The sequence below is a fragment of the Rhinoraja longicauda genome, chromosome 38, assembly GCF_053455715.1.
Source record: "Rhinoraja longicauda isolate Sanriku21f chromosome 38, sRhiLon1.1, whole genome shotgun sequence".
Taxonomy (NCBI): Eukaryota; Metazoa; Chordata; class Chondrichthyes; order Rajiformes; family Arhynchobatidae; genus Rhinoraja; species Rhinoraja longicauda.
The window spans coordinates 9,550,474-9,578,163 of record NC_135990.1 but is presented as its reverse complement, the minus strand read 5'-3'; the positions used below and the strand labels follow the sequence as shown (position 1 = coordinate 9,578,163).

At 45.1% G+C, this 27,690-nt stretch overlaps 1 protein-coding gene across 4 annotated transcripts in view; it reads left to right on the top strand.

The window, feature by feature from the left end:
- Positions 1-27,690, top strand: part of ppip5k1a (diphosphoinositol pentakisphosphate kinase 1a) — a 160,231-nt gene that overhangs the window by 72,164 nt on the left and 60,377 nt on the right. For all 4 annotated transcript variants that reach the window (XM_078430059.1, XM_078430056.1, XM_078430058.1 and 1 more), the window contains exons 16-24: positions 2,003-2,124; positions 3,874-4,056; positions 6,553-6,694; positions 9,332-9,555; positions 16,919-17,046; positions 19,760-19,874; positions 20,132-20,239; positions 22,711-22,827; positions 25,721-25,882. In XM_078430059.1, coding sequence (XP_078286185.1) covers positions 2,003-2,124; positions 3,874-4,056; positions 6,553-6,694; positions 9,332-9,555; positions 16,919-17,046; positions 19,760-19,874; positions 20,132-20,239; positions 22,711-22,827; positions 25,721-25,882 — 1,301 coding nt within the window. The remainder of the gene's footprint in view (positions 1-2,002; positions 2,125-3,873; positions 4,057-6,552; positions 6,695-9,331; positions 9,556-16,918; positions 17,047-19,759; positions 19,875-20,131; positions 20,240-22,710; positions 22,828-25,720; positions 25,883-27,690) is intronic.

The window sequence follows — 27,690 nt, the reverse complement described above, 5'->3', positions numbered from 1 at the left end:
CAGAGCTCTGTTCTTTAAGGATTAAATTGAAATATTGAGTCATTTGTCAAGAATCGAGAGGGTTTAATTGTCAAATGTACCGAAACAGAACAGTGAAATTCTTACTTGCTGCAGAATAATAGGTCTGTAAACACAGTGGTCAATAGATAAAATAATAAAACAAAGTTCAATAAATTATGAATTTCCTCATATTAGTGCAAAGCAAAACAAAACAAAAGCCCAAAGTTCCTAGTGCAACAGAGCCAGTTTGAAGTTTAGTTGGTGTTTGTACTGTTCAATAGCCGAATGGTTGATGGGAAGTAGCTATATCTGAACCTAGTGATCATGGTTTTCAGACTCCCATGCTGCCTTCCCCATGGCGGGAGTGAAATAGGAGCATGGCCAGGGCGATGTGGGTCCTTGATAATGCTGGTTGCCATTTGGAGGCAATGCCTCCTAGAGATTCCATCGATAGTGCGGAGATCAATTCCGTGATGGACTGGGCAGTGTCCACCACTTTTTATAATTTCCTTCATTCCTGGGTGTTTGGGTTGCCGAACCAGTTTTGTGTAATATTTTGTTAATGTTTCGTGGTCCATATCGGATGAAGTTAATTCTAGTCAGTGGAAGAATTCTTTCTATTTAAGACATCAGTGCAGTTAGGGGAACAACTTGCATGTTCAGCAGCTGTGAAAAAGCAGTTTATTTCCTCCATTTATCTGCACATGGAAAGGCCTGTTCATTTCCAGTCAATTGATCTCAACCTTTTAGTTTGTTGTTCCTATTTTCAACAAACATTTTGTTGAACACGAAACTAATATTGACACCTCTTCACTGCATTGTATGTAGTGTTGAGATTTAGGCCGACCTTTATAGGTAATTTTGCAGTTCTGAGAGCATTGCTGGTGAGTCCTGGACCACAGTAAATCACAACACTGGAATACTGACATATTTGGAAATTGAGATAATATAAAGATCATAGAACCACAGAGAACAGCACAGAAAGAGGCTCTCCGGCCCACGTTATCCATGCCAACCAACTTGGCAAACTGGGCTAGTCCTGGCAGACTAATACCAGAATTCAAAAGGTTAAATTAAGTGGACAGATTGCCATATTAATTTCCCTTTTGAGTGGTGTTGATTTTGATAATGAATATGATTAAAGTAGCCCGTAAGGTGGATAGAAATTACTTCCCCTGGAGCACAGAGCAGTGGGATATGCCGTATTGTTCAGGATTGGTGTTAAGAGGCCCCTCTTTCCACAAAGGGAAGTGAAAATCTGAAAAGAGGCACAAAATGCTGGAGTACTGGCAGCATCTCTGGGGAGAAGGAATGGGTGGCATTTCGGGTCGAGACCCTTCGTCAGACGGAAAATCTGGAACTGTTTTCCACCAAGAGCTGAGAATGAGGCAATTGAAAACTTCAGAACTGCAATTGAAAAGATTTGTTTTTTGAGAGTTGAATCAAAAAAATAGAAGTAAGCTACAGGTTATCCAAGGTCAAACTAAAAGGTGGACCGTCTGCAGGTGACAGTGGAGTGATTTAAACAGAGGGTGAAACCAAACCAAACGCAGGCTCGGCGATCGTTTCGCTCAACACCTTCGCTCAGTCCCCCTCAACCAACCTGATCTCCCGGTGGCTGAGCACTTCAACTCCCTCTCCCACTCCCAGTCTGACCTTTCTGTCATGGACCTCCTCCAGCGCCATAGTGAGGCCCACTGGAAATTGGAGCACCTCATATTTCGCTTGGGCAGCTTGCAGCCCAGCGGTATGAACATTGTCTTCTCCAACTTTAGATAGTTCCTCTGTCCCTCTCTTCCCCTCCCCTTTCCCAGTTCTCCCTCTATCTTCCTGTCTCCACCTATATCCTTCCTTTGTCCCGCCCCCCCTGACATCAGTCTGAAGAAGGGTCTCGACCTGAAACGTCACCCATTCCTTCTCTCCTGAGATCCTGCCTGACCCACTGAATTACTCCAGCATTTTGTGAAATAAACAGAGGGTGAAGTGATTTTTATTTTCTCAGGGGATTATGCTGGCTTTCCTGGTTGCGGTCTCCTTCGTCTGCATAGCACCTACAGGCACGACTTGAAGATCTATGCCTCTGATGAAGGCAGAGTGCAGATGACTGCAGCGGCTTTTGCCAAGGTACGTGACGTAAAAGGCTTTTACGATGCGATAAAACTTTATTTATGCCAGGGAGGAAATTGATCTGCCAACAGTCATAAAACACAATATACACGCAACATGAAATTTAAACGATGAGTGGAAAGGATTGGGGACGTGCAAAGATTTGGGGACGGGGAGGGGAGTCGGTCTACCCCACAACATAGAAACATAGAAAATAGGTGCAGGAGTAGGCCATTCGGCCCTTCAAGCCTGTACGCACCGCCATTCAATATGATCATGGCTAATCATCCAACTCAGTATCCTGTACCTGCCTTCTCTCCATACCCCCTGATCCCTTTAGCCACAAGGGCCACATCCAACTCCCTCTTAAATATAGCCAATGAACTGGCCTCAACTACCTTCTGTGGCAGAGAATTCCACAGATTCACCACTCTCTGTGTGAAAAAAAAACGTTCTCATCTCGGTCCTAAAAGACTTCCCCCTTATCCTTAAACTGTGACCCCTTGTTCTGGAGCAGAGGGGGGAAGAGTTGTACAGATAGCCACAGTGAAGAAGGATCTCCTCGGGTGTTCTGCACTGCATCTTGGTGGAACTAGTTACTCCTCAGGTTAACTAGTGTGTCATGGAGGGGGTGAGCTGTGTTGTCCAGGATGGTCTGCAGTTTGAGGAGCATCCTCCCCTCCAAAACCACCTCCCATGAATCCAACTCTGCCCTCAGGATGGAGCCGTTCTTCCTGATGAGTTTTCTGTTGTATGCTGGGGCAGCAGGGCGAAGGCAGCAGACGCCAACAGGATTACCAAAGAACTATTTCTTTGCAGTTTTAATTTGCTTTCATTAGAACAGGAGTAAAAGAGGCAATAGAGTACTGTGTAGAAAGGAATAGCAGATGTTGGTTTAAACGAAAGATAGACACGCATTGCTGGAGTAACTCAGCGGGTCAGGCAGCATCTCTGCAAAAAAAAAGGGACAGGTGGCGTTTCTGGTTGAGACCCTTCTTCAGAGTGAAAGTAGATGGGAGGGAACTGGAGTTAAGAAAAGGCCAGAACAAAGCAGGGCCATCGACACATCAGCAAGGAAGGATGGAGCCCATAATGGCCCATTGATGGCAGGGGAAGAGGCGATAATGGTGTGAACAGTGGAACTAGTAGGATGACTAGTAGGAGGAGGGGAGGGAGCAGGAATGCAGGGGTTACTTGAAATTAGAGAAGTCAACATTCGTACTTCTGGGTTGTAAGCTGCTTAAGCAAAATATGAGGTGCTTTTCCTCCAATTTGTGTGTGGCCTCACTCTGACAATGGAGGAGGCCCAGGACATAGAGAGTACTGTAACTTTTTGATTCTTGCTGATTTTATTTTTAAAGATACAGTGCGGAAACAGGCCCACCGAGTCCACGCCGCCCAGCGACCCCTGTACATTAACACTATCCTACACACACTAGGGACAATTTTTTTAACATTTTTTTTTACCCAGTCAATTAACCTACAAAAAACTGAAGATCTCGGAGAAAACCCACGCAGGTCACGGGGAGAACGTACAAACTCCGTACAGACGGTGCCCGTAGTCAGGATCGAACCTGAGTCTCCGGCGCTACATTCGCTGCAAGGCAGCAACTCTACCGCTGCACCACCGTGCCGCCCTACTGATAACAGTATTGGATTTATGAAATGGGGATGGGGTAAACCTCACAGCATGGACACACCAAAATATATCTCTATACCAAGATCCTCAAGATGTCACCTATCATCTTTCTGTGCACAATCTTACAGGGTCTCCTGGCGTTGGAAGGGGAGCTGACTCCAATTCTGGTGCAGATGGTGAAAAGTGCCAACATGAATGGTCTGCTGGACAGTAACAGCAACTCGCTCAGTTGCTGTCAACACCGCGTCAAAGCCCGGCTTCATGAGTTCATGCAGAAAGATCAGGAGTTCACAGAAGAGGACTACAAAAAGGTAACCGAGTGCCTGCATCCACTGGGTTGGGAGAGGATTGGATGTGATGAGCTGCTCTATGTGATAAGGTGGCACCATCTCATCGCAACAGTTCTACGTTAGGAAAGCCAAGGCTGATTGCGTGGGTGTTGCTTGCTTGCTTTGAGAGAGTTCGAGCATGTTTCCTGTGTATTTTCTACCCATAGCTCTGCATATGACTTCCACGCAGATGCAGGCAGTTCTGCTGTATAAGATAGTTGCATTCTGAAGAAGCTTCGCATTGTAGAAAATCTTGTTGTAAAAACACTTGTGACATCGGGGGAAAAGCGAGTTCGGGGCCAGAGCGTTTCAGACTTGCTATAATAATGTTGCTTTTCAGAAATGGTAGGATTTTCAAAACTAAAGATCTTTTTAAAATAACTAAAGTTTATTTTTGTAATCTCCCATTCCCAGTCTGACCTTTCTGTCATGGGCCTCCTCCAGTGCCATAGTGAGGCCCACCGGAAATTGGAGGAACAGCACCTCGTATTTCGCCTGGGCAGTTTGCAGCCCAGTGGTATGAACATCGACTTCTCCAACTTTAGATAGTTCCTCTGTCCCTCTCTTCCCCTCCTCCTTCCCAGATCTCCCTCTATCTTCCTGTCTCCACCTATATCCTTCCTTTGTCCCGCCCCCCCTGACATCAGTCTGAAGAAGGGTCTCGACCCGAAACGTCACCCATTCCTTCTCTCCCGAGATGCTGCCTGACCTGCTGAGTTACTCCAGCATTTTGTGAATAAATCAATTTATTTTTGTTACTATGCTCAAGAGGCCTTTTGGGGTGGTGCTTGTGAAAGGTGTAGAGGAATATGGGCCCAATGGAGGCAAATGTGATTAGTGTAGACAGAATCATAGTTGACATACTCAAGGAGGCCCAAAGCTGCCCATTTCTCCACTACACATTTCTGGAACCTCGTCAGTTCATGCTACGTCTCTTGTTTTTATGCAAATCTGAGATCTCTGACTTTAGCATCGTGCTGTGTTGCTAAGTTAATGCGTATCGCAGAAGGAAGGGTCGCTCATGGCCAGTAATCTGAGGTTTGAGGACTTTGATCTTTCAATACACTATCCCTCAGTTTGCCAAAAGCTGTGCTGATGCACTGTGAGTGGTGGTGAACTTCATCATAAATCTCTACTTTATTCAAGTGGTGTGCTGAAATATTAAAAATATATATTTTTGTGATCTGGGTATTGCCCATCCTGTTTTGCGTTTGAGGTGCTGGCCACTATTTTGTGCCATTGTAGTTCTTCTGGTGAAAGTCCTCTCCTACGGAACCTTTTGGGGAGTAACTTCCAAGATTTGGAGCCAGCAACAGTGTTCCGGTGGGGCCTTGGTTCTGGCTTCATGGAGATGTATATTGAGCACCTACCCATTTGCCCTGTAAGTTAGCCACACTCCAGCAGGAAGATTGTTGGAGGTGAGGTGCTGGGAATGATCTCTGCTGACAACTGAGAGTTGGAGCACTATTGTAGAAGGACAGAAGTACTCTTTATCACTGTGTTTCGTTGCCAACACAGATTTGTGCTGAAGAAAGGCCACAAAATTATCAAGTGACATCATTTGCTGTCCGCTTGCATTGTAGTGTCTGATGGGAGAGCTGTGCCCTTTTTAAAATTGTGACTGTCAGAATCAACCTGCAGTCGGGTGACTTCTGTTCCTTGTCCTGTTTATGAACACTGTTTGCATCTGGTCGGTAGACAAAAAAAGCTGGAGTAACTCAGCGGGTCAGGCAGCATCTCTGGAGAGAAGGAATGGGTGACGTTTTGGGTCGAGACCCTTCCTCGGACTGATGTCAGGGGAGGGGGCGGGACAAAGATAGATGTAGTAGGAGACAGGAAGATTAGTGGGAGAACTGGGAGGGGGAGGGGATAGAGAGGGAAAGCAGGGACTATCTGAGGTTAGAGAAGTCAATGTTCATACTGCTGGGGTGTAAACTACCCAAGTGACATATGAGGTGCTGTTCCTCCAATTTGCGCTGGGCCTCACTCTGACAATGGAGGAGGCCCAGGACAGAAAGGTCAGATTGGGAATGGGAGGGGGAGTTGCGGAGCCACCGGGAGATCAGGTTGGTTGAGTCGGACTGAGCGGAGGTGTTAAGCGAAACGATCGCCGAGCCTGCGCTTGGTCGCGCCGATGTAGAGAAGTTGACATCTGGAACAGCGGGTACAGTAGATGAGGTTGGAGGAGGTGCAGGTGAACCTCTGCTTCACCTGGAAAGACTGTTTGGGCCCTTGGATGGAGTCGAGGGGGAAGGTAACGGGACAGGTGTTGCATCTCCTGCGGTTGCAGGGGAAAGTACCTGGGGAGGAGGTGGTATGAGTGGGAAGGGACGAGTGGACCAGGGAGTTACGGAGGGAACAGTCTCTGCGGAAAGCAGAAAGGGGTGGAGATGGGAAGATGTGATGAGTAGTGGGATCCCATTGGAGGTGACGGAAATGTTGGAGGATAATTTGTTGTAATGTTGTCATCTTTTGCAGCTGGCTCCCACTGGCAGTGCTTCTCTTATTAATTCCATGAAGTTAATTCAAAACCCTGTCACCACCTGTGATCGAGTTTACTCCTTGGTTCAGAGTCTGACTTCGCAGATCAAGAAGAGGTTAGAAGATCCCAAATCAGCAGGTAAATTTATTTTTGTTTGAATAATTTTTTTGTCAGTAAGTGTGAAACCATTCAAATAGATAAGCAGAATTACTCAATAAATGAGCAGCATCTATGGAGGAGAAAATAGAGCTAATGTTTCAGGTCAATAGTTAGTTTAGATCATTGTCACGTGTACAGAGGTACAGTAAAAAGCTTGTTGCGTGCAAACCAGTCAGCAGAAAGACAATACATAATTACAAATTGAGCCATCTAGTCTTCAGATACATCATAAAGAGAATAACGTTTAGTGCAAGATAAAGCCCGATCAAAGGATGGTCCTAGGGTCTCCAATGAGGTAGATAATAGATCAGGACTGCTCTCTAGTTGTTGATCGGATGGTTCAGTTACCTGCTAACAGCTGGGAAGAAACTGTACCTGAATAACTCCCACCTGACAGGTTAAATCTGCTTCTCCCCAAAGATGCTGCATGATCAGCTGAATATTTTATGCAGTTTTATTTTTATTTCTAGTTCTCATTATTTGCAGCTTTTTTATTGCACTGATTTGTTATTGAAGCTTGGAGACGTTTGTGTTAGATTCGAAGAACAGGATTAACGTCCAGAGATATCAATAAAAGCTTTAGACGCTTTATTTAATTAACCTCATCTATATTGTGTGGAACACTGATTTCTTACCTCACTCATCATACGTTCTTAACCATTGGAAAAAATACAAACCATTCTGTTCTGCTTCTGATTGTGATTCAGAGCGGAGTCTGAATAGGGGTCTCAACCCATTAAGGGCCTGTCCCACTTAGGCGATTTTTTAGGCGACTGCCGGCGACTAATAATCGTAGCAGGTCACCGATAAAACGGCGACTGGACCCCCCCCTACGACAATGTCTACGCCAAGCTACAACAACCTACCAACTATTCGACGTCAAGCTACGGCAAGCTACCGACAACCGGCGACCCAATCGTCGCGAGTAGAGCGTCCACCTACGACCGCACCTACAACAACCTACGAATACACAGGTGGCAACCGAAGTCAACCTACGTCCACCCACGACAAGCTACGACCCTGTCGGCGACAACTGAAGACAATTCACACCATTTTGGCCTCCCGTTTTGACACCGGTACCTGTCGCCGGTTGACGTAGGTAGTCGCCAATGGAATTCACCAAAGTCAGCACCGGCAGCGACCTACGTCACCTGGCGACAACCTACGTCACCTGGCGACAACCTATGTCACCTGGCGACAACCTACGTCACCTGGCGACAACCTACAGCAGCGCCCACGTCAGGAGACGTCAAGCTACGATCATTGGCATCAAACCAACAGTCGCCGAAATATTTTCAACATTCTGAAAATCCAGTAGCGTCCAGAAAGATGCTACGACTATTTGGAGACGACTCACGGCCGCACAGGCGACACCCCGGCGACCATGTGGTGACAGCCTAGTCGCCTGTAGTCGCCTAAACAATCGCTTAAGTGGGACTGGCCCTTAATGTCACCTATTCCTTTTCTCCAGAGCTGCTGCCTGACCCGCTGAGTTACTCCAGCATTTTGGGTCTAAAGTATTGCTTGGGGCCATTTTCCCCAATAATACTCTCATTCCAATCAAAGCATTTGCGCAAGGAACCAGTTTTAAGAGAGGGGGAGCAGTAATGAGTCTCTTTTTTTCTTGAGGTTATTTCTAGCCAGTGTTCTCAAGAAACATTTGCAGTAATTACTCTTGTGAAAAGTCAGGCGTACGTACAAATGTAATGAGTGCATTGTGTTCATTTAATCTTTTGAAAGAAAACTTGCCAGATATTTTGTTTTCATAGCTGTGTGCTTTTTATGCCACGTCCTCTTATCTTTGTGGGCTTTGTAGATTAGAGCCCGGTAAAATATATCTGAATTTATTTAATTAGACAATAGACAATAGGTGCAGGAGGAGGCCATTCGGCCCTTTGAGCCAGCACCGCCATTCAATGTGATCATAGCTGATCATTCTCAATCAGTACCCCGTTCCTGCCTTCTCCCCATACCCCCTGACTCTGCTATCCTTAAGAGCTCTATCTAGCTCTCTCTTGAATGCATTCAGAGAATTGGCCTCCACTGCCTTCTGAGGCAGAGAATTCCACAGATTCACAACTCTCTGACTGAAAAAGGTTTTCCTCATCTCAGTTCTAAATGGCCTACCCCTTATTCTTAAACTGTGGCCCCTTGTTCTGGACTCCCCCAACATTGGGAACATGTTTCCTGCCTCTAACGTGTCCAACCCCTTAATAATCTTATACCTTTAGATAAGATCCCCTCTCATCCTTCTAAATTCCAGTCTATACAAGCCCAGTCGCTCCAATCTTTCAACATATGACAGTCCCGCCATTCCGGGAATTAACCTAGTACGCCCTCAATAGCAAGAATATCCTTCCTCAAATTTGGAGACCAAATCTGCACACAGTACTCCAGGTGCGGTCTCACTAGGGCCCTGTACAACTGCGGAAGGACCTTTTTGCTCCTATACTCAACTCCTCTTGTTATGAAGGCCAACATTCCATTGGCTTTCTTCACTGCCTGCTGTACCTGCATGCTTCCTTTCAGTGACTGATGCACTAGGACACCCAGATCTCGTTGTACGTCCCCTTTTCCTAACTTCACTAACTAATTGACGGATCCTGTCACTTGCAGACCTTCAGCTGTATCACAGTGAGACCCTGGAGCTGATGCTGCAACGTTGGTTAAAGCTGGAGAAAGATTTCCGAATGAAGTGCGGCCGTTATGACATCAGTAAAATCCCGGACATCTACGACTGCATCAAATACGATGTGCAGCACAACAGTGCCTTGAAGCTGGAAGACACCTTGGAACTATTCAAGCTCTCCAAGGCCCTTGCTGATATCATCATTCCGCAGGTAGGAATTAATTGACCCCAACAGTGAATGCTACAGTACTGGACGTTCTTCCAGGCTCAATATTCAGCTCAATAATGCCAGAAAATCAGCATTTCTGGCACTTTTGTTTCATGTTTACACCATGTACCTCTTCTGTAGCTTGAAAATACATGCCGTCAGACTTAGGAACAGCTTCTTCTCCTCTGTTATCAGGCTTCTAAACAGTCTTTCCAAGTTAGGGATACTGTCCATTTCACCTTAACCATATTGCAGATGTTGGAATTTGTCTATGGAACTGGTGCACTACAATGTTGAGAACTATTGTAGTTTTTCTTGTAGCTGGGAGATGCTCCGGTAGCATCTTCCCCCTTGCTTTGCACTTGAGTTTAGCTTGATTGTAATTTTGGATTGTATTATCTGATTTGTTTGGACAGCATGCAGAGCAAACCTTTTGGCTGCACCTCGGTACAGTGACAATAATAATCCTAAACCTGTATTTGTACCTATATTGTACCTGTGGTTGACATTTACCACAGTTGATTAGTTTTGAGATGCAGCGTGGAAATGGGCAGTTCAGCCAGTGAGTTCACGCTGGCCATCTATTCACACTTGCTCTGTTATCACACTTTCACATCCACTTCTAGCCTGAGAGGGAGTACAGAGAAGGTTCACCAGATTGATCCCTGGGATGGCAGGACTTTCATATGAAGAAAGACTGGATAGACTCGGCTTGTACTCGCTGGAATTTAGAAGACTGAGGGGGGATCTTATAGAAACATATAAAATTCTTAAGGGGTTGGAGCGGCTAGATGCAGGAAGATTGTTCCCGATGTTGGGGAAGTCCAGAACCAGGGGTCACAGCTTAAGGATAAGGGGGAAGTCTTTTAGGACCGAGATGAGAAAACATTTCTTCACACAGAGAGTGGTGAGTCTGTGGAATTCTCTGCCACAGAAGGTAGTTGAGGCCAGTTCATTGGGTATATTTAAGAGGGAGTTAGAAGTGGCCCTTGTGGCTAAAGGGATCGGGGGTATGGAGAGAAGGCAGGTACAGGATACTGAGTTGGATGATCAGCCATGATCATATTGAATGGCGGTGCAGGCTCGAAGGGCCAAATGGCCTACTCCTGCACCTATTTTCTATGTTTCTACTTCCTATCCATTACGGTAAATTTACAGCCGTCAGTTAACCGACAAACCTGCACGTCTTTGGGATGTGGGAAGAAACCGGTGCACCCGGTATGGGCACTGGGAGAACGTTCAAACTCTACACAGACAGCACTCGTGGTCAGGATGGAACCCGGGTCTCTGGCACCATGAGGCAGTGGGCCTACCAGCTGTGCCAATGTCTGAGGTGGAACAGCTGGCAGTGTGGCTACCTCAATGCGATTGAAGAAGAACTTGTTTAAGAAGGGACCACCTTTTTTTTTAATACCTTGGTGTAAACTGCAGTTACATTATGCTGCCATGAGATGGCACCAAGAACTGCAGATGTCTAAAAGCACTGCATTCTGATGCATTCTACCTCCAGCATTTTAATTCCAGATCCTCTGCCTGTTGGGCAATCCAGGATAAACCTTGCAATTCAAACGTGTTTTCATCAAACCAGAACCTTCTATGAATTGAATTAATGCCAAAGCACGGCTGATTTGAAGGTTACATTTCCGACACAATGCCACACACAGAAATAGAAAGCTTTGACTGAAGCATATCTGAATCTGTGCCTCCTGATTTTCATTCACCACACACAGCAAAGCTCCCTGACTGTCCTTTAGTGAATGATTTAATTCACTTGCTGGCAAAGAAAAGCCTTGAACATTTATTTAAGGGGAAATGCCTAGACTATGCTGCTGGTGTACAGATCTGGTCGTACTATTAAAAAGGACATTAAAAAAAGTGTCAGAGAGAGTGCAAAACAGATTGTCAAGGATGATGTGGAAACTAGGCTATAGCTCAAGGAAAACAACAAGTTGGAGCTTTTTCATTTATAAAAGATAAAGCTCGGAGATAAGGTCTTTAAAATTATCGGTGGGTTAGACAGGATAGAAGTGCAGAGATGTTTTTTTCTGGGAGAATCTAAGACTGTGTACATGGGAGCAATAATTATTAATCTCTACTTGGAGCGTTGTCTGGCATAAACAATTTAGATGATTTCTCGAATGCAGTTTCTGCAAGGAAATTGGATGGATCCACTGAGGTGTATAAAATCATGAGAGGAATAGATCGGGTAGACACACAGTCTCTTGCCTGGAGTAGGGGAATTGAAAACTAAAGGGCATAGGTTTAAGGTGAATGAGGGAAAGGTTTAATAGGAATCTGAGAGGTAACTTTATCACTCAAAGGATGGTGGGTGTATGGAATGAGCTGCCAGAGGAGGTAGTTGAGGCTGGGACTATTGCAACGTTTGAGAAACAATTAGACAGTTACATTGATAGGTCAGATTTAGAGGGATATGGACCAAACGCAGGCAGATGGGACGAGTGTCAATGGGACATGTTTGCAAGTTGGGCCGAAGGGCCTGTTTCCACACTGTATGACTGAGTCTATGACTCTATGCTGTGAGACTCATTGGGAATGAGGATTCTTATGTAAGGTACAACTCTAACATCGATTAGTTCGGCCAATTGGCCTGATGAACTGCTATATATTCTGTAATTCCAAAGGGCCATTGGAAAGCCTCTCTAACATCTCAACATGCTTTGCATGCAATTGATTATCAAGAATTGTGCCAACCCCCCACTTTCTAAATGAGATTAGTTTATGTTGGCATCATGTTCAGGCACAAAACATTGTGGACTGAAAGGTTTGTTCTGTGTTAAAGATAGGCCTGGTAAATATTTTGTTCATTGAAAGATCCTTAAACTTTGTTTAAGATAAATGATGGGGGGTAAGGGTCGATTGGTAATTGATGGTACAGGTCCCTAATAGACTGCCTTGTTCAAAGGCCACTTCCCTCTGACAATGCAGCACTTAGTCAGCACTGTGCAAAGATGTCAGCAGAGGTTATGTCCTCCAGTAAAGCTAAATTACCTGATCCTTTTGACTCCCTTCAATGATTTCTATTTATATTGCACCATCAATATATATGTGAGATTGCATTTCAAGGTGATTTGCAGGAGCATTGTCAAACAAAATTTGATACAGCAATGTAAGGTGATATTGGAATGAATGGCAAGTTTTAAAGATGAGCTGAAAGGTGGAAAGAATCGAGGGCTACAGGGATCCACGGGGGCGATTGCAGAGTTTAGGGGAATAGACAATAGACAATAGGTGCAGGAGGAGGCCATTCAGCCCCTTCGAGCCAGCACCACCATTCAATGTGATCATGGCTGATCATTCTCAATCAGTACCCCGTTCCTGCCTTCTCCCCATACCCCCTGTCTCCACTATCCTTAAGAGCTCTATCTAGCTCTCTTGAAAGCATCCAGAGAATTGGCCTCCACTGCCTTCTGAGGCAGAGAATTCCACAGATTTACAACTCTCTGACTGAAAAGGTTTTTCCTCATCTCTGTTCTAAATGGCCTACCCCTTATTCTTAAACTGTGGCCCCTGGTTCTGGACTCCCCCAACGTTGGGAACATGTTTCCTGTCTCTAACGTGTCCAACCCCTTAATAATCTTATATGGAGATTAGTTTAGAGATCCAGCGCGGAAACAGGCCCTTCGGCCCACCGGGTCTGCACCGACCAGCGGTCCCCGCACATTAACACTATCCTACACATACTAGTGACAATTTTTTACACATACGCCAACCCGATTAACCTACATGCCTGTACGCCTTTGGAATGTGGGAGGAATCCGAAGATCTCGGGGAAAACCCAAGCGGTCACGGGGAGAACGTACAAACTCTGCACAGACAGCACCCGTAGTCGGGATGGAACCCGGGTCTCTGGTGCTGCAAGCGCTGTAAGGCAGCAACTCTACCGCTGCGCCACCGTGACCGCCCTGCAACAATTGAAGGAATGAAACACTGGATTAAAGCAGTGGAAGGATTTCTGTCATTGATCACTGCTGCATTAGCCTTTATTGTTCTTTCGCAGTTGTTCTTTTCTAATGAATTTCCCATGCATATTAAATGAGATAATAAGTCATAAATAATCACTGAACTAATGCCACACGTGGAGCCTCGCATATTAACATCGTGACGGTTAAGCTTTGGACTGAACATTTCAACTGTTTTGGCGTATTTCCCTTCTGTAAATCATCATAGTTTGCTTGTGTTAAATGAGCTTGAGAGTCTGTCTCCCTGTCTGTTCATAAATCGCAATCCTAATATTCCCCCAATGGTGATGTTTTTCCACTGTGGACACAGCTTTAGTATGCAAGCTATGTCTGTGCTGTCTGCACGTACGGTCTGCTTTGCTGAGCTCCACCCTCTGAATGGCAATGGATACAAGTCTTTTATTCTACGACGCTTCACGTTTATCCATTCTACTGTTCCCTGAACAAGTTGGTTAAAAAATTATTTTCACAGTGGCAGTAAACATGTGATCATTACCAGTATCAATTAGATGCTCCCATTGTGCCACTTTACATAAAGTGAAGTGTGCAATATTATTTCTTTTGTTGGCTTGCCGCATTCCTTCTCTGCCATTCTCTTTACCTCCCTGCTCCCCTCGGGCTTGTATACACTGGAATTTAGAAGGATGAGAGGGGATCTTATCGAAACATATAAGATTATTAAGGGGTTGGACACGTTAGAGGCAGGAAACATGTTCCCAATGTCGGGGGAGTCCAGAACCAGGGGCATAAGAAAATAACTGCAGATGCTGGTACAAATCGATTTATTCACAAAATGCTGGAGTAACTCAGCAGGTCAGGCAGCATCTCAGGACAGAAGGAATGGGTGACGTTTCGGGTCGAGACCCTTCTTCAGACTGAACCAGGGGCCACAGTTTAAGAATAAGGGGTAGGCCATTTAGAACGGAGATGAGGAAAAACTTTTTCAGTCAGAGAGTTGTAAATCTGTGGAATTCACTGCCTCAGAAGGCAGTGGAGGCCAAGTCTCTGAATGCATTCAAGAGAGAACTAGATAGAGCTCATAAGGATAGCGGAGTCAGGGGGTATGGGGCGAAGGCAGGAACGGGGTACTGATTGAGAATGGTCAGCCATGATCACATTGAATGGTGGTGCTGGCTCGAAGGGCCGAATGGCCTACTCCTGCACCTATTGTCTATTGTCTATTGAATGTTTGTGTTGCGTGTACATGCAGAGCGAAAGAAGTTAGTGTCTGACCATGACAGCATCATCTCAGTAAGCAGCAGTGTAATCAGCAGAGGGCAATTCGCTTTGCAGTGTGTCGGGAGTTTATTGAGAGGCCAATTAACCAACAAACTCGCACATCCTTTGGCTGCGGGCGGAAACCGGCGCACCTGGAGGAAGCCCAGCAGTCACACACAGAACGTGCAAACTCCACACAGACAGAACCCGAGGTCAGGATTGAATCCGGCCCTCTGGCACTGTAGGGCAGCAACTTTACCAGTTGGTAGGGATTTTTCGATGTTTTACAGAATCAGCCAGTTGTTTCTGCAACTCTCTTCTAAAATAATAACTTCTGCCTTCTCTTCTCTCTCCTAGAGGACTCCTTAAAACCCACTGTTGATCAAGTTGCTCGTCTACCTGTCTTACTATCTGTTCCTCTGGCATTCTTTGTCTAACAGCCCGTGAAGCATCTTGGGATGCTTTACTGTGTTAATGAGCTGTATAAATGCTAGTTATTGAGGAGGTGGAATTGATTTATTATGGGACATAAAACACTGAGAAATTGCAGGGTATGTTCAACAGGAAAAAGAAAACAGTTGGTGAGAATAAAAGCCTACAGATCTAAAATAAAATCAGATGGTACTTGAAATGAGTAGTAGAATCATCAAACAGAGAAGCTTCACATTCCTCAGTCCCTCTCTTCCCCTCCCCCTTCCCAGTTCTCCCTCTATCTTCCTGTCTCCACCTATATCCTTCCTTTGTCCCGCCCCCCTGACATCAGTCTGAGGAAGGGTCTCAACCCGAAATGTCGCCCATTCCTTCTCTCCTGAGATGCTGCCTGACCTGCTGAGTTACTCCAGCATTTTGTGAATAAATACTTTCACATTTCATTATACACTTAAGCAAAACCTAACAGAATGAAAATACTGCTAAATCTGGGGTTGGCCTTGTGAAACTGGCAATCTTTTAAATTATTGTTGCCCTATCATTGACAAATTCTGAATTTGTGCTGTACCCTCTTCACAGTATTTAGCTGTAATGGAATGGCCTGTTGTCTAACTACAATAATAATAATAATAATCCATTTATTTTATATAGCGCCTTATCACATGCTCAAAGCGCTTTACAAAAACAATTAACATAGAAACAAACAGTCAAACTATCCTGACGGAAAAGCGGCGAATACACAACGCCAGCGTCCTCTCGCGTCAGGGTCCGGCAGTAGACATTAAAAAGCACAAGACACACAGATATAATTTTTTACACAAAACAGCCATCACAGTGATTGCTCCAGGCACACCCTCACTGTGATGGAAGGCAAAACGTACATTTAACAACGACAATACCATAGAACTTTATCCCAGGAGGGAAATTGATCTGCCAACAGTCATAAAACGCAATATACATGAAACATGAAATTAAAGTGATGAGTGGAAAGGATTGGGGATGTGCAACGATTGGGATGGGGTGAGGGGAGTCAGTCTCAGTCTACCCCACGACAGAAGAAGGAGGATTTGTATGGTTTGATAGCCACAGGGAAGAATGATCTCCTGTGGCATTCTGTACTGCATCTCGGTGGCGCAGCGGTAGAGTTGCTGCCTTACAGCGAATGCAGCGCCGGAGACTCGGGTTCGATCCTGACTACGGGCGCTGTCTGTACGGAGTTTGTACGTTCTCCCCGTGACCTGCGTGGGTTTTCTCCGAGATCTTCGGTTTCGTCCCACACTCCAAAGACGTACAGGTATGTAGGTTAATTAACTGGGTAAATGTAAAAATTGTCCCTAGTGTGTGTAGGATAGTGTTAATGTGCGGGGATCACTGGGCGGCGCGGACTCGGTTGGCCGTAGGGCCTGTTTCCGCGCTGTACCTCTAAATCTAAATCTAAACCAGTCTGTTGCTGAAGGTGCTCCTCTGGTTGACCAGTGTGTCACGGAGGGGGTGAGCTGTATTGCCCAAGATGTTCTGCAGTTTGAGGTGCGTCCTCCCCTCTAAGAACACAATCCATGAATATTCCTAGCATAATTATTTAAGCATGGTGGCACAGTGGTAGAGTTGCTGCCTTACAGCGCCAGAGACCTGGGTTCCACTTTTGCCTGGATCTCGTTTGTCATGACGGCAGGATCTCTCTAGGCATCCCTTTTACTGGATTGCTGTTTGAACCTTACACTTTGTTTTTCTTCCTGTAGGAATATGGCATTAATAAGGAAGAAAAGCTGGACATTGCCTACGGATACTGCCTCCCACTGATCAAGAAGATGCAGCTGGATTTACAAAGGACGCATGAGGATGAATCTGTCAACAAACTGCATCCACTGTAAGTCAGCCACTGAGAGCACGGCCTTTGCCACTTAATGAAACTACGTGCCACTCCCTTCTGCAGATGGCCTTTTGTTTCTGAAGGGAAAATCCTGAATCGAAAAAAAATAAACTTGAAAATGTTGGCAGGTATTTTGCTACTCTTTTAACAAAAATTAAACTGGCAAAGAGATTTTAAAAAAATTGTAATCTGAATCTGCTGTTTGAAAGCACAGAGGAAGCGGATTCAATAATAGCTGTCAAAATTTAATCGGATCAGTAGATGAAAAGGAACACAAAATTGCTCTGCTGCTGGCAAAGGGAGAGGGGAGTGGGACTAATTGGACAGTTTCTTCAAAGATCTGGCATGGGCTTGGTCGGCTGAATGTCTCCTGGTCCTGTGTAATTCAGGGAGTTGAGCTAGTTTGTTGAGGAGCCTGTTTGTATGTCAAGAGACTATCAGAAAATTGGACTTGTGGAGCTGATGTGCCACAGGGAAGGTGAATTTTGGAACCCATTGGCACCTGATGGTAATATTGTGTGGAGGACTTTGATATCCTTAGAAGAACCAAACCCAGTCTGTGCTGACTTCAGAAGACGTGATGGGAATTATTTAGAGAGTTGCCAAAGTGAGGTTGGAAGAGATGGAAGTGATATATCCAGGCGAGTTAGGTAAAGACCCCAATTACAAGTAACTGTTGTGGATTAGTAGGTACCAAGAACATAGAGCATTACAGTGGACACACGAGGAACTGCAGATGCTGCAGATTTCATAGAAAAAAAACAAAGAAGCACATGAAAATGATCAGCCATGATCACATTGAATAGCGGTGCTGGCTCGAAGGGCCGAATGGCCTCCTCCTGCACCTATTGTCTATTGTCTATTCTAAAGTGAACAGTTTAGAACAGGAACAAACGCGCAATATATGTGCTGAACATTATTCCAAGTTATCTAATCTCCTCTGCCTGCAAATTATCCATACCCCCTCCATTTCCTGCATATCCATGTAGTTGTCTAAAAGCTACTCAAACACCACCATCTCCTCTGCTTACTCTGACACCAGGTTACATGCAATGTCCTCTGATCAGTTTTCCAGTGTTTCGGCGCTTAGATGAAATAAATCATTCTGACAAAATACTGCAAGACATTAAGAACATGCAAAACAGAAACAGGAATAGACCACTCAACCTGTGGCACCTGTTCCACAACTTACCTCCAAGCTGCTTTCCCATGCTAATCCCGTATTCCAGTGTACAGTGAAGTCTCTAGTCCTTAGCCTATACTTGGCGTATACTCTGAGTCTTCACAGCTCGTGCAGAAGATTTCAGAGATTCATCACAGGTTGCGCAGCAGTTCAGTTGCTGCCTCGCAGTGTCCGAGACCCTGGTTTGATGCTGCTAACTACGGGTGCCTGTTTGTATAGAGTTTGCATGTTCTCCCTGTGACCGCTTGGGTTTTCTCAAGGTGCTCCGGTTTCCTCCCACACTCCAAAGACGTGCAGGTTTGTAGGTTAATTGGCCTCTGTAAATTGTCCCTAGTGTGTAAGATGGAACTCGTATACCAGTGATTGCTGGTCGGCATGCACTTGGCGGGCTGAAGGGCCTGTTTCCATGCTGTATCTCTAAACTAACTAAACCTCTTGGCTGAAGAAATTTCTTATCCTCTGTCATGCTCCTTATTTTGAGACTTGACCCTTGTTCTAGCTATCCCAGCAAATCTGCACCTTCCCCAGTAACCTGTAAGAATTATATCTCCTCTCATTCTTCAAAATTTGAGAAGATGTAGGGTTGGTCTGCCTAAGCTGTGTGTAAGATAGAACTCGTGTACCAGTGATTGCTGGTCGGCATGCACTTGGTGGGCTGAAGGGCCTGTACGGTCAAATAATGATCACAGAAATCATCCTGGTAAAATGCTGCATTTGTTCTCGGAGAATCATACGGAGATACTGCATGGAAACGGGGCCTTTGCCCACTGAGTCCATGCCAGCCATCAAGCACCTGTTTTTACATTAATGCTGCCCTCGCCCATTTTATCTTTCCCACACAGTATTGGTACCTGCCTCCTGAGGCGGAAATTTGTGAGTTCATTTCTCACTCCAGACGCCTTAATGCAAATTTTCTTGACGCGTGCATGTTTCCTCCTGATGTGTCTTTTAATTTTTCCCCTACCACCCTCCCGAACACGGAGTGTTCTCTGATCACCCCTTGTTGGAATCATTGCACCGACTCTCAAGGTGCAGTGCTGTTGAATGCCACACTTTGAACAAGAGAGCCTGACCTCCATCTTGGTGCTGGGAGCAGGGTGGGGATATGAAAGATCCCAAGCCACTGTGTCAAAGCAAAGCAGGAGTTGTTATCCTAGGTAACAAGAGAGAGCTAGATAGAGCTCTTAAGGATAGCGGAGTCAGGGGATATGGGGAGAAGGCAGGAACGGGATACTGATTGAGAATGATCAGCCATGATCACATTGAATTGCGGTGCTGGCTCAAAGGGCTGAATGGCCTCCTCCTGCACCTATTGTCTATTGCCTCTTGTCTATTGTACCCAGATAGCCTGTCCCCCATCAGCGTGATCTACTCACGAGTGGGTTCTTGTTTGTGCCGACTAGCATTTCCTCTGATTCAACATGTTGAAGGTACTCCGTTGAATGCAACTTTCCTTGTGAAAGGCACCGTAGTAATGCAAGTCCACTAAAACGCTGTTCACCTAATGACTTTTCACTCGTTATTTAGCTATTCCAGAGGCGTGATGTCTCCGGGGCGCCACGTGCGGACACGGTTGTACTTTACGAGCGAGAGCCACGTCCATTCGTTGCTGAGTTTCTTTCGTTACGGAGGTCTTTTGGGAGTAAGTAGCGCTTTTACTACCATCGTTTTGTCATCTGTTCAATAAGTTAGTGCCCAACAATGAGCAGAATTTGAAAGGAGAGAATTTAAAAAAATATATTAATCGACCCATGGGCGTTTCTTGTTCCCATTGCTAAATGTTGCCCCATTTCTCCCCGCCCCTATTCCATCTGCTCCTTCCGCTGTTACCCAATCTGTCAAGGGGATTCTTAGGTGACTTCGAGTCTGCATTAATAGATTTTCCCCTCTGATTCTCAGGAGCTAAAGGATCAGCAGTGGAATAGAGCCATGGACTACCTTGGTGCTGTGTCAGAACTGAACTACATGACTCAGATTGTCATCATGTTGTACGAGGATAACAACAAGGTACAACCCATGGAAATGTTCCCCTTTTCAGATGCAGCCCAATGGGTTTACAGAACTCCTAATTCTGGTGTCAATCTTTTGAAATGTTAATCTATATTTCAACATCCAAGTAATTTATTAAGTGGTCGTCGCGCAGATCATTAGCAGGCACCATTGCCTGCCATGCTTCAGTTAGAGAACGCTATTCACTGCAAATGTGTAGAAAGGAACTGCAGATGCTGGTTTAAACCGAAGATAGACACAAAAAGCTGGAGTAACTCAGCAGGACAGGCAGCATCTCTGGAGAGAAGGAATGGGTGACGTTTCGGGTCAAGACCCTTCTTCAGACTGGTCAGGGAAACGAGAGAAATAGACTATGATGTAGAGAGATAAAGAACAATGAATGAAAGATATGCAAACAGTAACAATGATAAAGGAAACAGGCCATTGTTGGCTATTTCATATCATATCATATATATACAGCCGGAAACAGGCCTTTTCGGCCCTCCAAGTCCGTGCCGCCCAGCGATCCCCGCACATTAACACTATCCTACACCCACTAGGGACAATTTTTACATTTACCCAGCCAATTAACCTACATACCTGTACGTCTTTGGAGTGTGGGAGGAAACCGAAGATCTCGGAGAAAACCCACGCAGGTCACGGGGAGAACGTACAAACTCCTTACAGTGCAGCACCCGTAGTCAGGATCGAACCTGAGTCTCCGGCGCTGCATTCGCTGTAAAGCAGCAACTCTACCGCTGCGCTACCGTCCATCCACTTGCAATGACACATTGAGCCAACCTCGTTGCTCCTTTCTCCCTCCCACACTGGACCCATTTCAATTGCAATTGCAAATTAACCTCAAACCACAGAAGAGGGATTAAACAAACATTTCCAGTCCATATGTCTCTGGTGTAGCCACATTAATATTTTTTTGTGTTAAGGAAATGTTCACACATCTTTAAAATTAAAGACTAGTGTTAATTGGGATTTGAGGCATTGACTATCTGAGGAATGGATGAAGCTTAATTTTACGTGTGTATATTGTGACTCGTAAATCCGATAAAATAACACTCGTGGCTAATTGAGAAAGCATTTTTTTACTTGTAAAATATGGAATCTGCATGGAGGCCATTGGGCCCCATCATGTACAGGTGCTCCTCAGCGTAGGACTTGCGATAGTTTGACTTTGCGATGGTGCAAATGGCAGTGACCCATCGTGAGCCGCCACTCGCTTCCGGCCACGTGATCGCGTGCATTACAGTGCATTTTGACTTACAATACTTTCAGTTTCCAATGGGGTTCTCGGAACGGAACCCCATCGATAGCTAAGGAGCACCTGTATATGCAACCTTGTGAAAGCAATTACTTAAACCTCAATTCGCTGCTCCTTCACAAGACCCCTAGGTATTTTTTTTTTCTTTTCCAATATTTATATAGTCCCAGTTTAAAAGCTAATGGCGAGTAAGCATCTTGCTCCCTTTCAAACTGCTAATTAAAACAAAAGCTTCATTGTTATCGCTGCCAATTTTTCTTGGCAAGTGATTCAAAAAGGTGGACGGCACAATGTAAATACATCCCCATTCATCATCTCCCTCTCTGTACTGACAGATGCACTGCCTTTGACTAGGTGTTTGATCACCTCCTCCATCTTCACCCAGTTTCCACATTCCTATCATCTCCCACAAGAAGTACCTCGACCCGAAGCATCACCTATTCATTTTCTCCACAGAAGGGTCACCTATTCCTTTTCTCCAGCGGTGTTGGCTCGAAGGGCCAAATGGCCTCCTGCACCCATTTTCCATGCTTCTATGTTTTCTATGCTGTCTGGCCTGCTGAGTTACTCCAGCTTTTTTGTGTATACCTAGCAATGATTGTTTTTTTAACAGCAGTTTCCATCTTAACAGCATATTTGAGAAGGGCATCCGTTTTTTTATAGTGTGCAGCAAGGCGTGCATTTAATTTGAAGTCTCGTATCTCAGTGAGATAATATCTTCAGTGGTTGTAGGTTTTCCAATGTGTAGTTTCTAATGTAAATGCAGTGTGTAACAAAGAGCGTTCTGCTGCAGTAAAAAAAACATTAAGTTGGAAAGTGTGCAGAGAAGATTTAACATGTTGCTTGGACTCTAGGGACTTATCTATAGGGAGAGATTGGACATACTATGACTCCATTCTCTGTAGTACCCAAGGCTGTGGGGTGATCTTAGAGAGGTGTACAAAAACATGAGGGGAATAAAGATACTGAATTCGCATCATATTTTCTCAGGATAGTGGAATGAATAACTGGGGGGCATAGGTTTAGAGAAGTGTAGAAGCTGAACCAATTGATTTATCAAGGTTAAGCATAACTTGTTTTTGTTCTCCAGGTCTCTGATGCGCGCCACAAGATCTTTTCTATTATTAATAGGTTTACCACGTGATCAGTGCTCTTGTGTCTTGTGTCTTGTAACTTGTGCTGTGTGGTTTTGCAATGTTCTGCTTTCCACCAGGACCCTTCCTCTGAAGAACGATTTCATGTGGAGCTTCACTTCAGTCCAGGGGCTAAAGGTTGTGATGAGGATGAAAACGCTCCTACAGGATCTGGCTTCCGTCCGGCGTCTGCGGAGGTGAGTCACAGTGGGTTGACACAATCCCTTTAGGAATCACACATGAGTATACATTGTTTTCTGCGGTGTTAATTTGGATTTATTGCCCCCAAATTCTCTTCCAATTTTTTTTTGTCAGCTGTGGCCTAATTAAGAGACTCGTGTTACAAGGTTGTATGACTCAGTCTCACTCAAGAGACACTGGGCTTTCTGTTTTACCTTGCAGGATAACACTTTGGTCTCATTTCAAGCCATTGTTGCTGGAATTTTTGCTCGAGGAAGCCTTCAGTTCAGGAATAATATCTTGCGAATATGATCAAGTAGATTTTTATTTGACAGAGTTTCAATTTAGCAAAAATCATGAATTTGCACGATTCTGTTTTTGTTTGAAACGTTTTCATTTTTATATCTCCTTCTGAAACCAGTGAATATCTTTGCAGCCTTTGAAGATACCCAGTCAGAGACAACAGCTTCATAAAGGATCATTTTAAAAGATTAAGTGCTCTAACCATGAGAATGTTACTTACACCGTGACATTTGTAAATTTTATTACTTTCAAGCAAATCTAAAATGATATAACAATAAAATAAATGTTCTACTATTGCTGTCCCTCCTCTTTTACTGTTCCATATATTTGACGAGGATGATTTTAATCTGAATCATTCCAAAACTGGGCAGGATCAGGAGCTGAAATAAATCGTTTCTGTTGCCTGGACATGTGTACTCCAATTTTACTCAGACATTTAGACGCAATAGCAGGTGCTGTGAAAGGGGGAGTCTGAACAACCATCTATTGCATCCGCTGCTCTAGATGTCAACCTCTTTACATCGGCGAAACCCAACGCAGGCTCGGCGATCATTTCGCTCAGCACCTTCGCTCAGTCCGCCTTAACCAACCTGATCTCCCCCTCCCACTTCAACCCCCCCTCCCACTCCCAGTCTGACCTTTCTGTCATGGGCCTCCTCCAGTGCCATAGTGAGGCCCACTGCAAATTGGAGGAACAGCACCTCATATTTCGCTTGGGCAGCTTGCAGCTTTAGATAGTTCCTCTGTCCCTCTCTTCCCCTCCCCCTTCCCAGTTCTCCCTCCATCTTCCTATCTCCACCTATATCCTTCCTTTGTCCCGCCCCCCTGACATCAGTCTGAAGAAGGGTCTCGACCCGAAACATCACCCATTCCTTCTCTCCTGAGATGCTGCCTGACCTGCTGAGTTACTCCCCACATTTTGTGAAATAAATACCTTCGATTTGTACCAGCATCTGCAGTTATGAAACCATGAAAGTAATCTGAAATGTAAAAGATGTAAAATGAAACTATAAAATCAGAAATTGCACCAAGATTATTTATAGATGCAAAAAAGAGGCATGTGGGCCATCTTGCTTGTGTTTGCTCCTTGCAGATGTATCTAATTAGTCCTTCCACAGAGTGATACTGTGTGGAAACAGGCCCTTCGGCCCAACTCGCCCACACCGGCCAACAATGTCACAGCTACACTAGTCCCACTTGCCTGCGCTTGGTGCATATCCCTCCAAACCTGTCCTATCCATGTACCTGTCTAACAGTTTCTTAAACGATGGAATAGTCCCAGCCTCCACCTCCTCTGGCAGCTTGTTCCATACATCCACCACCCTTTGTGTGAAAAAGTTACCCCTTGGATTCCTATTAAATCTTTTCCCTTTCACCTTGAACCTATGTCCTCTGATCCACTACTCTGGGCAAGAGACTCTGTGCATCTACCCGATCTATTCCTCTCATGATTTTGTATACCTCTATAAGATCTCCCCTCAACCTCCTGCGCTCCATGGAATAGAGACCAGCCTACTCAACCTCTCCTGGTAGCTCACACCCTCTAGTCCTGGCAACATCCTTGACAATATCTTTCCTATAACATGGTGCCCAGAACTGAACACAATATTCTAAACGCGGTCTCACCAACGTCTTATACAGCTGCAACATGACCTCCCAACTTCTATACTCAATATTCTGACCAAATTGCCAAAAACCTTTTTGACCACCTTATCAATCTGGGACTCAATCTTCAAGGAACCATGCACCTGTACTCCTAGATCCCTCTGCTCTACAACATTATCCAGAGGCCTACCATTTACTATGTAGGTCCTGCCCTTCTTCGACGTCCCATAATGCAACAACTCACAATTCTCTGCACTAAATTCCATCAACCATTCCTCCGCCGACCTGACCAATCGATCCAAATCCTGCTGCAATCTTCACTATTCTGCAAAACCGCTAACTTTTGAATCATCAGCAAACTTGCTAAATTTGCCCTGTATGTTCTCATCCAAATCATTGATGTCGATGACAAACAGTAATGGGCCCAGCACACCAACCCTGAGGCACACCACTAGTCGTAGGCATCCAGTCTGAGAAGCAACCTTCCACCATTACCCTCTGCTTCCTTGGAGCCAATTTGCTATGCATTCAGTTATCTCGCCTTACTAAAGTCCATGTACACAACATCGACAGCTCTGCCCTCATCAACCTTTTTGGTCACGTCTTCAAAAAAATCAATCGGAGACACGACCTCCCACGTTCAAAATCATGCTGACTATCCCTAATCAGCCCTTGCCTGTCTAAATGCCTGTATATCCAACATTTAATCAATTTATTTATTTCGGATTAATTTATGGACAGATTCTTGTCCTTTTGGGTAACTATTTGCTAGTGGCTGCCCAATACAACAACTATTTGGAATTACTCTTTTTCTCGTTTATCATTTTGTTTACTGAGTGCTATGTTTACATATTCTGTTGTGCTGCTGCAAGTAAGAATTTCATTGTTCTGTCTGGGACACATGACAGTAAAACACTCTAGACTCTTGATCCTGATCTAGCGTCCGTGCTACGAGTTAAATCTTTCTGAGTTTGGTTGTAATGGCATTTCTTGCCTCCGTAGAATGAAGGTGGCTCCAAGACTGATCAGGGCAGCATGGAAGATCTTTCAGAGAATCAAGGGAATGATGATGTGGATGGATTTCTTCCAGCTTTGCCAACTGAGCCTTTTCACAGCCACAGGAAGTCTGCCTTGACCAAGGCGCGGAAAATGGGCTCCATGGAGGTAAATATGGAGGTTGTTTGCACGCACGGTTTGTATTTGGACTTGGATGAAGGGATTAAAAGTACCATTAGCAAATTTGCAGATGATACAAAGCTGGGTGGTAGTGTGAACTGTGAGGAAGATGCTATGAGGTTGCAGGGTGACTTGGACAGGTTGTGTGAGTGGGCGGATGCATTGCAGATGCAGTTTAATGTGGATAAGTGTGAGGTTATCCACTTTAGTGGAAAGAATAGGAAGGCAGATTATTATCTGAATGGTGTCAAGTTAGGAAAAGGAGACGTACAATGAGATCTGGGTGTCCTAGTGCATCAGTCACTGAAAGGAAGCATGCAGGTACAGCAGGCAGTGAAGAAAGCCAATGGAATGTTGGCCTTCATAACAAGAGGAGTTGAGTACAGGAGCAAAGAGGTCCTTCTGCAGTTGTACCGGGCCCTAGTGAGACCGCACCTGGAGTACTGTGTGCAGTTTTGGTCTCCAAATTTGAGGAAGGATATTCTTGCTATTGAGGGCGTGCAGCGTAGGTTTACTAGGTTAATTCCCGAAATGGCGGGACTGTCGTATGTTGAAAGATTGGAGCGACTAGGCTTGTACACACTGGAATTTAGAAGGATGAGAGGAGATCTTATCGAAACGTATAAGATTATTAAGGGGTTGGACACGTTAGAGGCAGGAAACATGTTCCCAATGTTGGGGGAGTCCAGAACCAGGGGCCACAGTTTATGAATAAGGGGTAGGCCATTTAGAACGGAGATGAGGAAAGACGACTTTTTCAGTCGGAGAGTTGTGAATCTGTGGAATTCTCTGCCTCAGAAGGCAGTGGAGGCCAATTCTCTGAATGCATTCAAGAGAGAGCTAGATAGAGCTCTTGAGGATAGCGGAGTCAGGGGGTATGGGGAGAAGGCAGGAACGGGGTACTGATTGAGAATGATCAGCCATGATCACATTGAATGGTGGTGCTGGCTCGAAGGGCCGAATGGCCTCCTCCTGCACCTATTGTCTATTGTCTATTTGGTGCATGTGCTAAATTATTTCTGGTCCAAGGGACACAAAGTCAATGTTTCCTTGTTACCATCGACTTGTATCTCTGGTACTTTAGTTTAGTTTCGAGATGCAGCGCGGAAACAGAGTCTTTGGCCCACCGAGTCCGTGCTGATCAGTGATCGCTGTACATTAGCACTATCCTTGGGACAAGTAACATTTCTTTACCGAAGCCAATTATCCTCCAAACCTGTACATCCTTGGCATGTGAGAGGAAAGCAGAGCCCCCAGAGAAAACTCACGTGGAGAACGCACAAACTCCGTACAGGCAGCAGGATCGCAGCACGGTGGCGCAGCGGTAGAGTTGCTGCCTTACAGCGAATGCAGCGCCGGACACTCGGGTTCGATCCCGACTACGGGTGCAGTACTGTAAGGAGTTTGTACGTTCTCCCCGTGACCTGCGTGGGTTTTCTCCGAGATCTTCGGTTTCCTCCCACACTCCGAAGACGTACAGGTATGTAGGTTAATTGACTGGGTAAATGTAAAAAAATTGGCCCTAGTGTGTGTAGGATAGTGTTAATGTGCGGGGATCGCTGGGCGGTGTGGACTTGGTGGGCCGAAAAGGCCTGTTTCCGCGCTGTATGTGAAATATTTTTTAAAAATAGGATGGAACCCGGGTCTCTGGCGCTGTGAGGCAGCAACTCTACCGCTGCGCCACCCTCGCAACCTTCAGCCTAGTCATCATCCTGAGGTGTACCACTGGCCACTACGTTATCCAGCACTGACAGATTCCAAAGCAACTTATTGAAAATAATCTTTATATTGCGGTA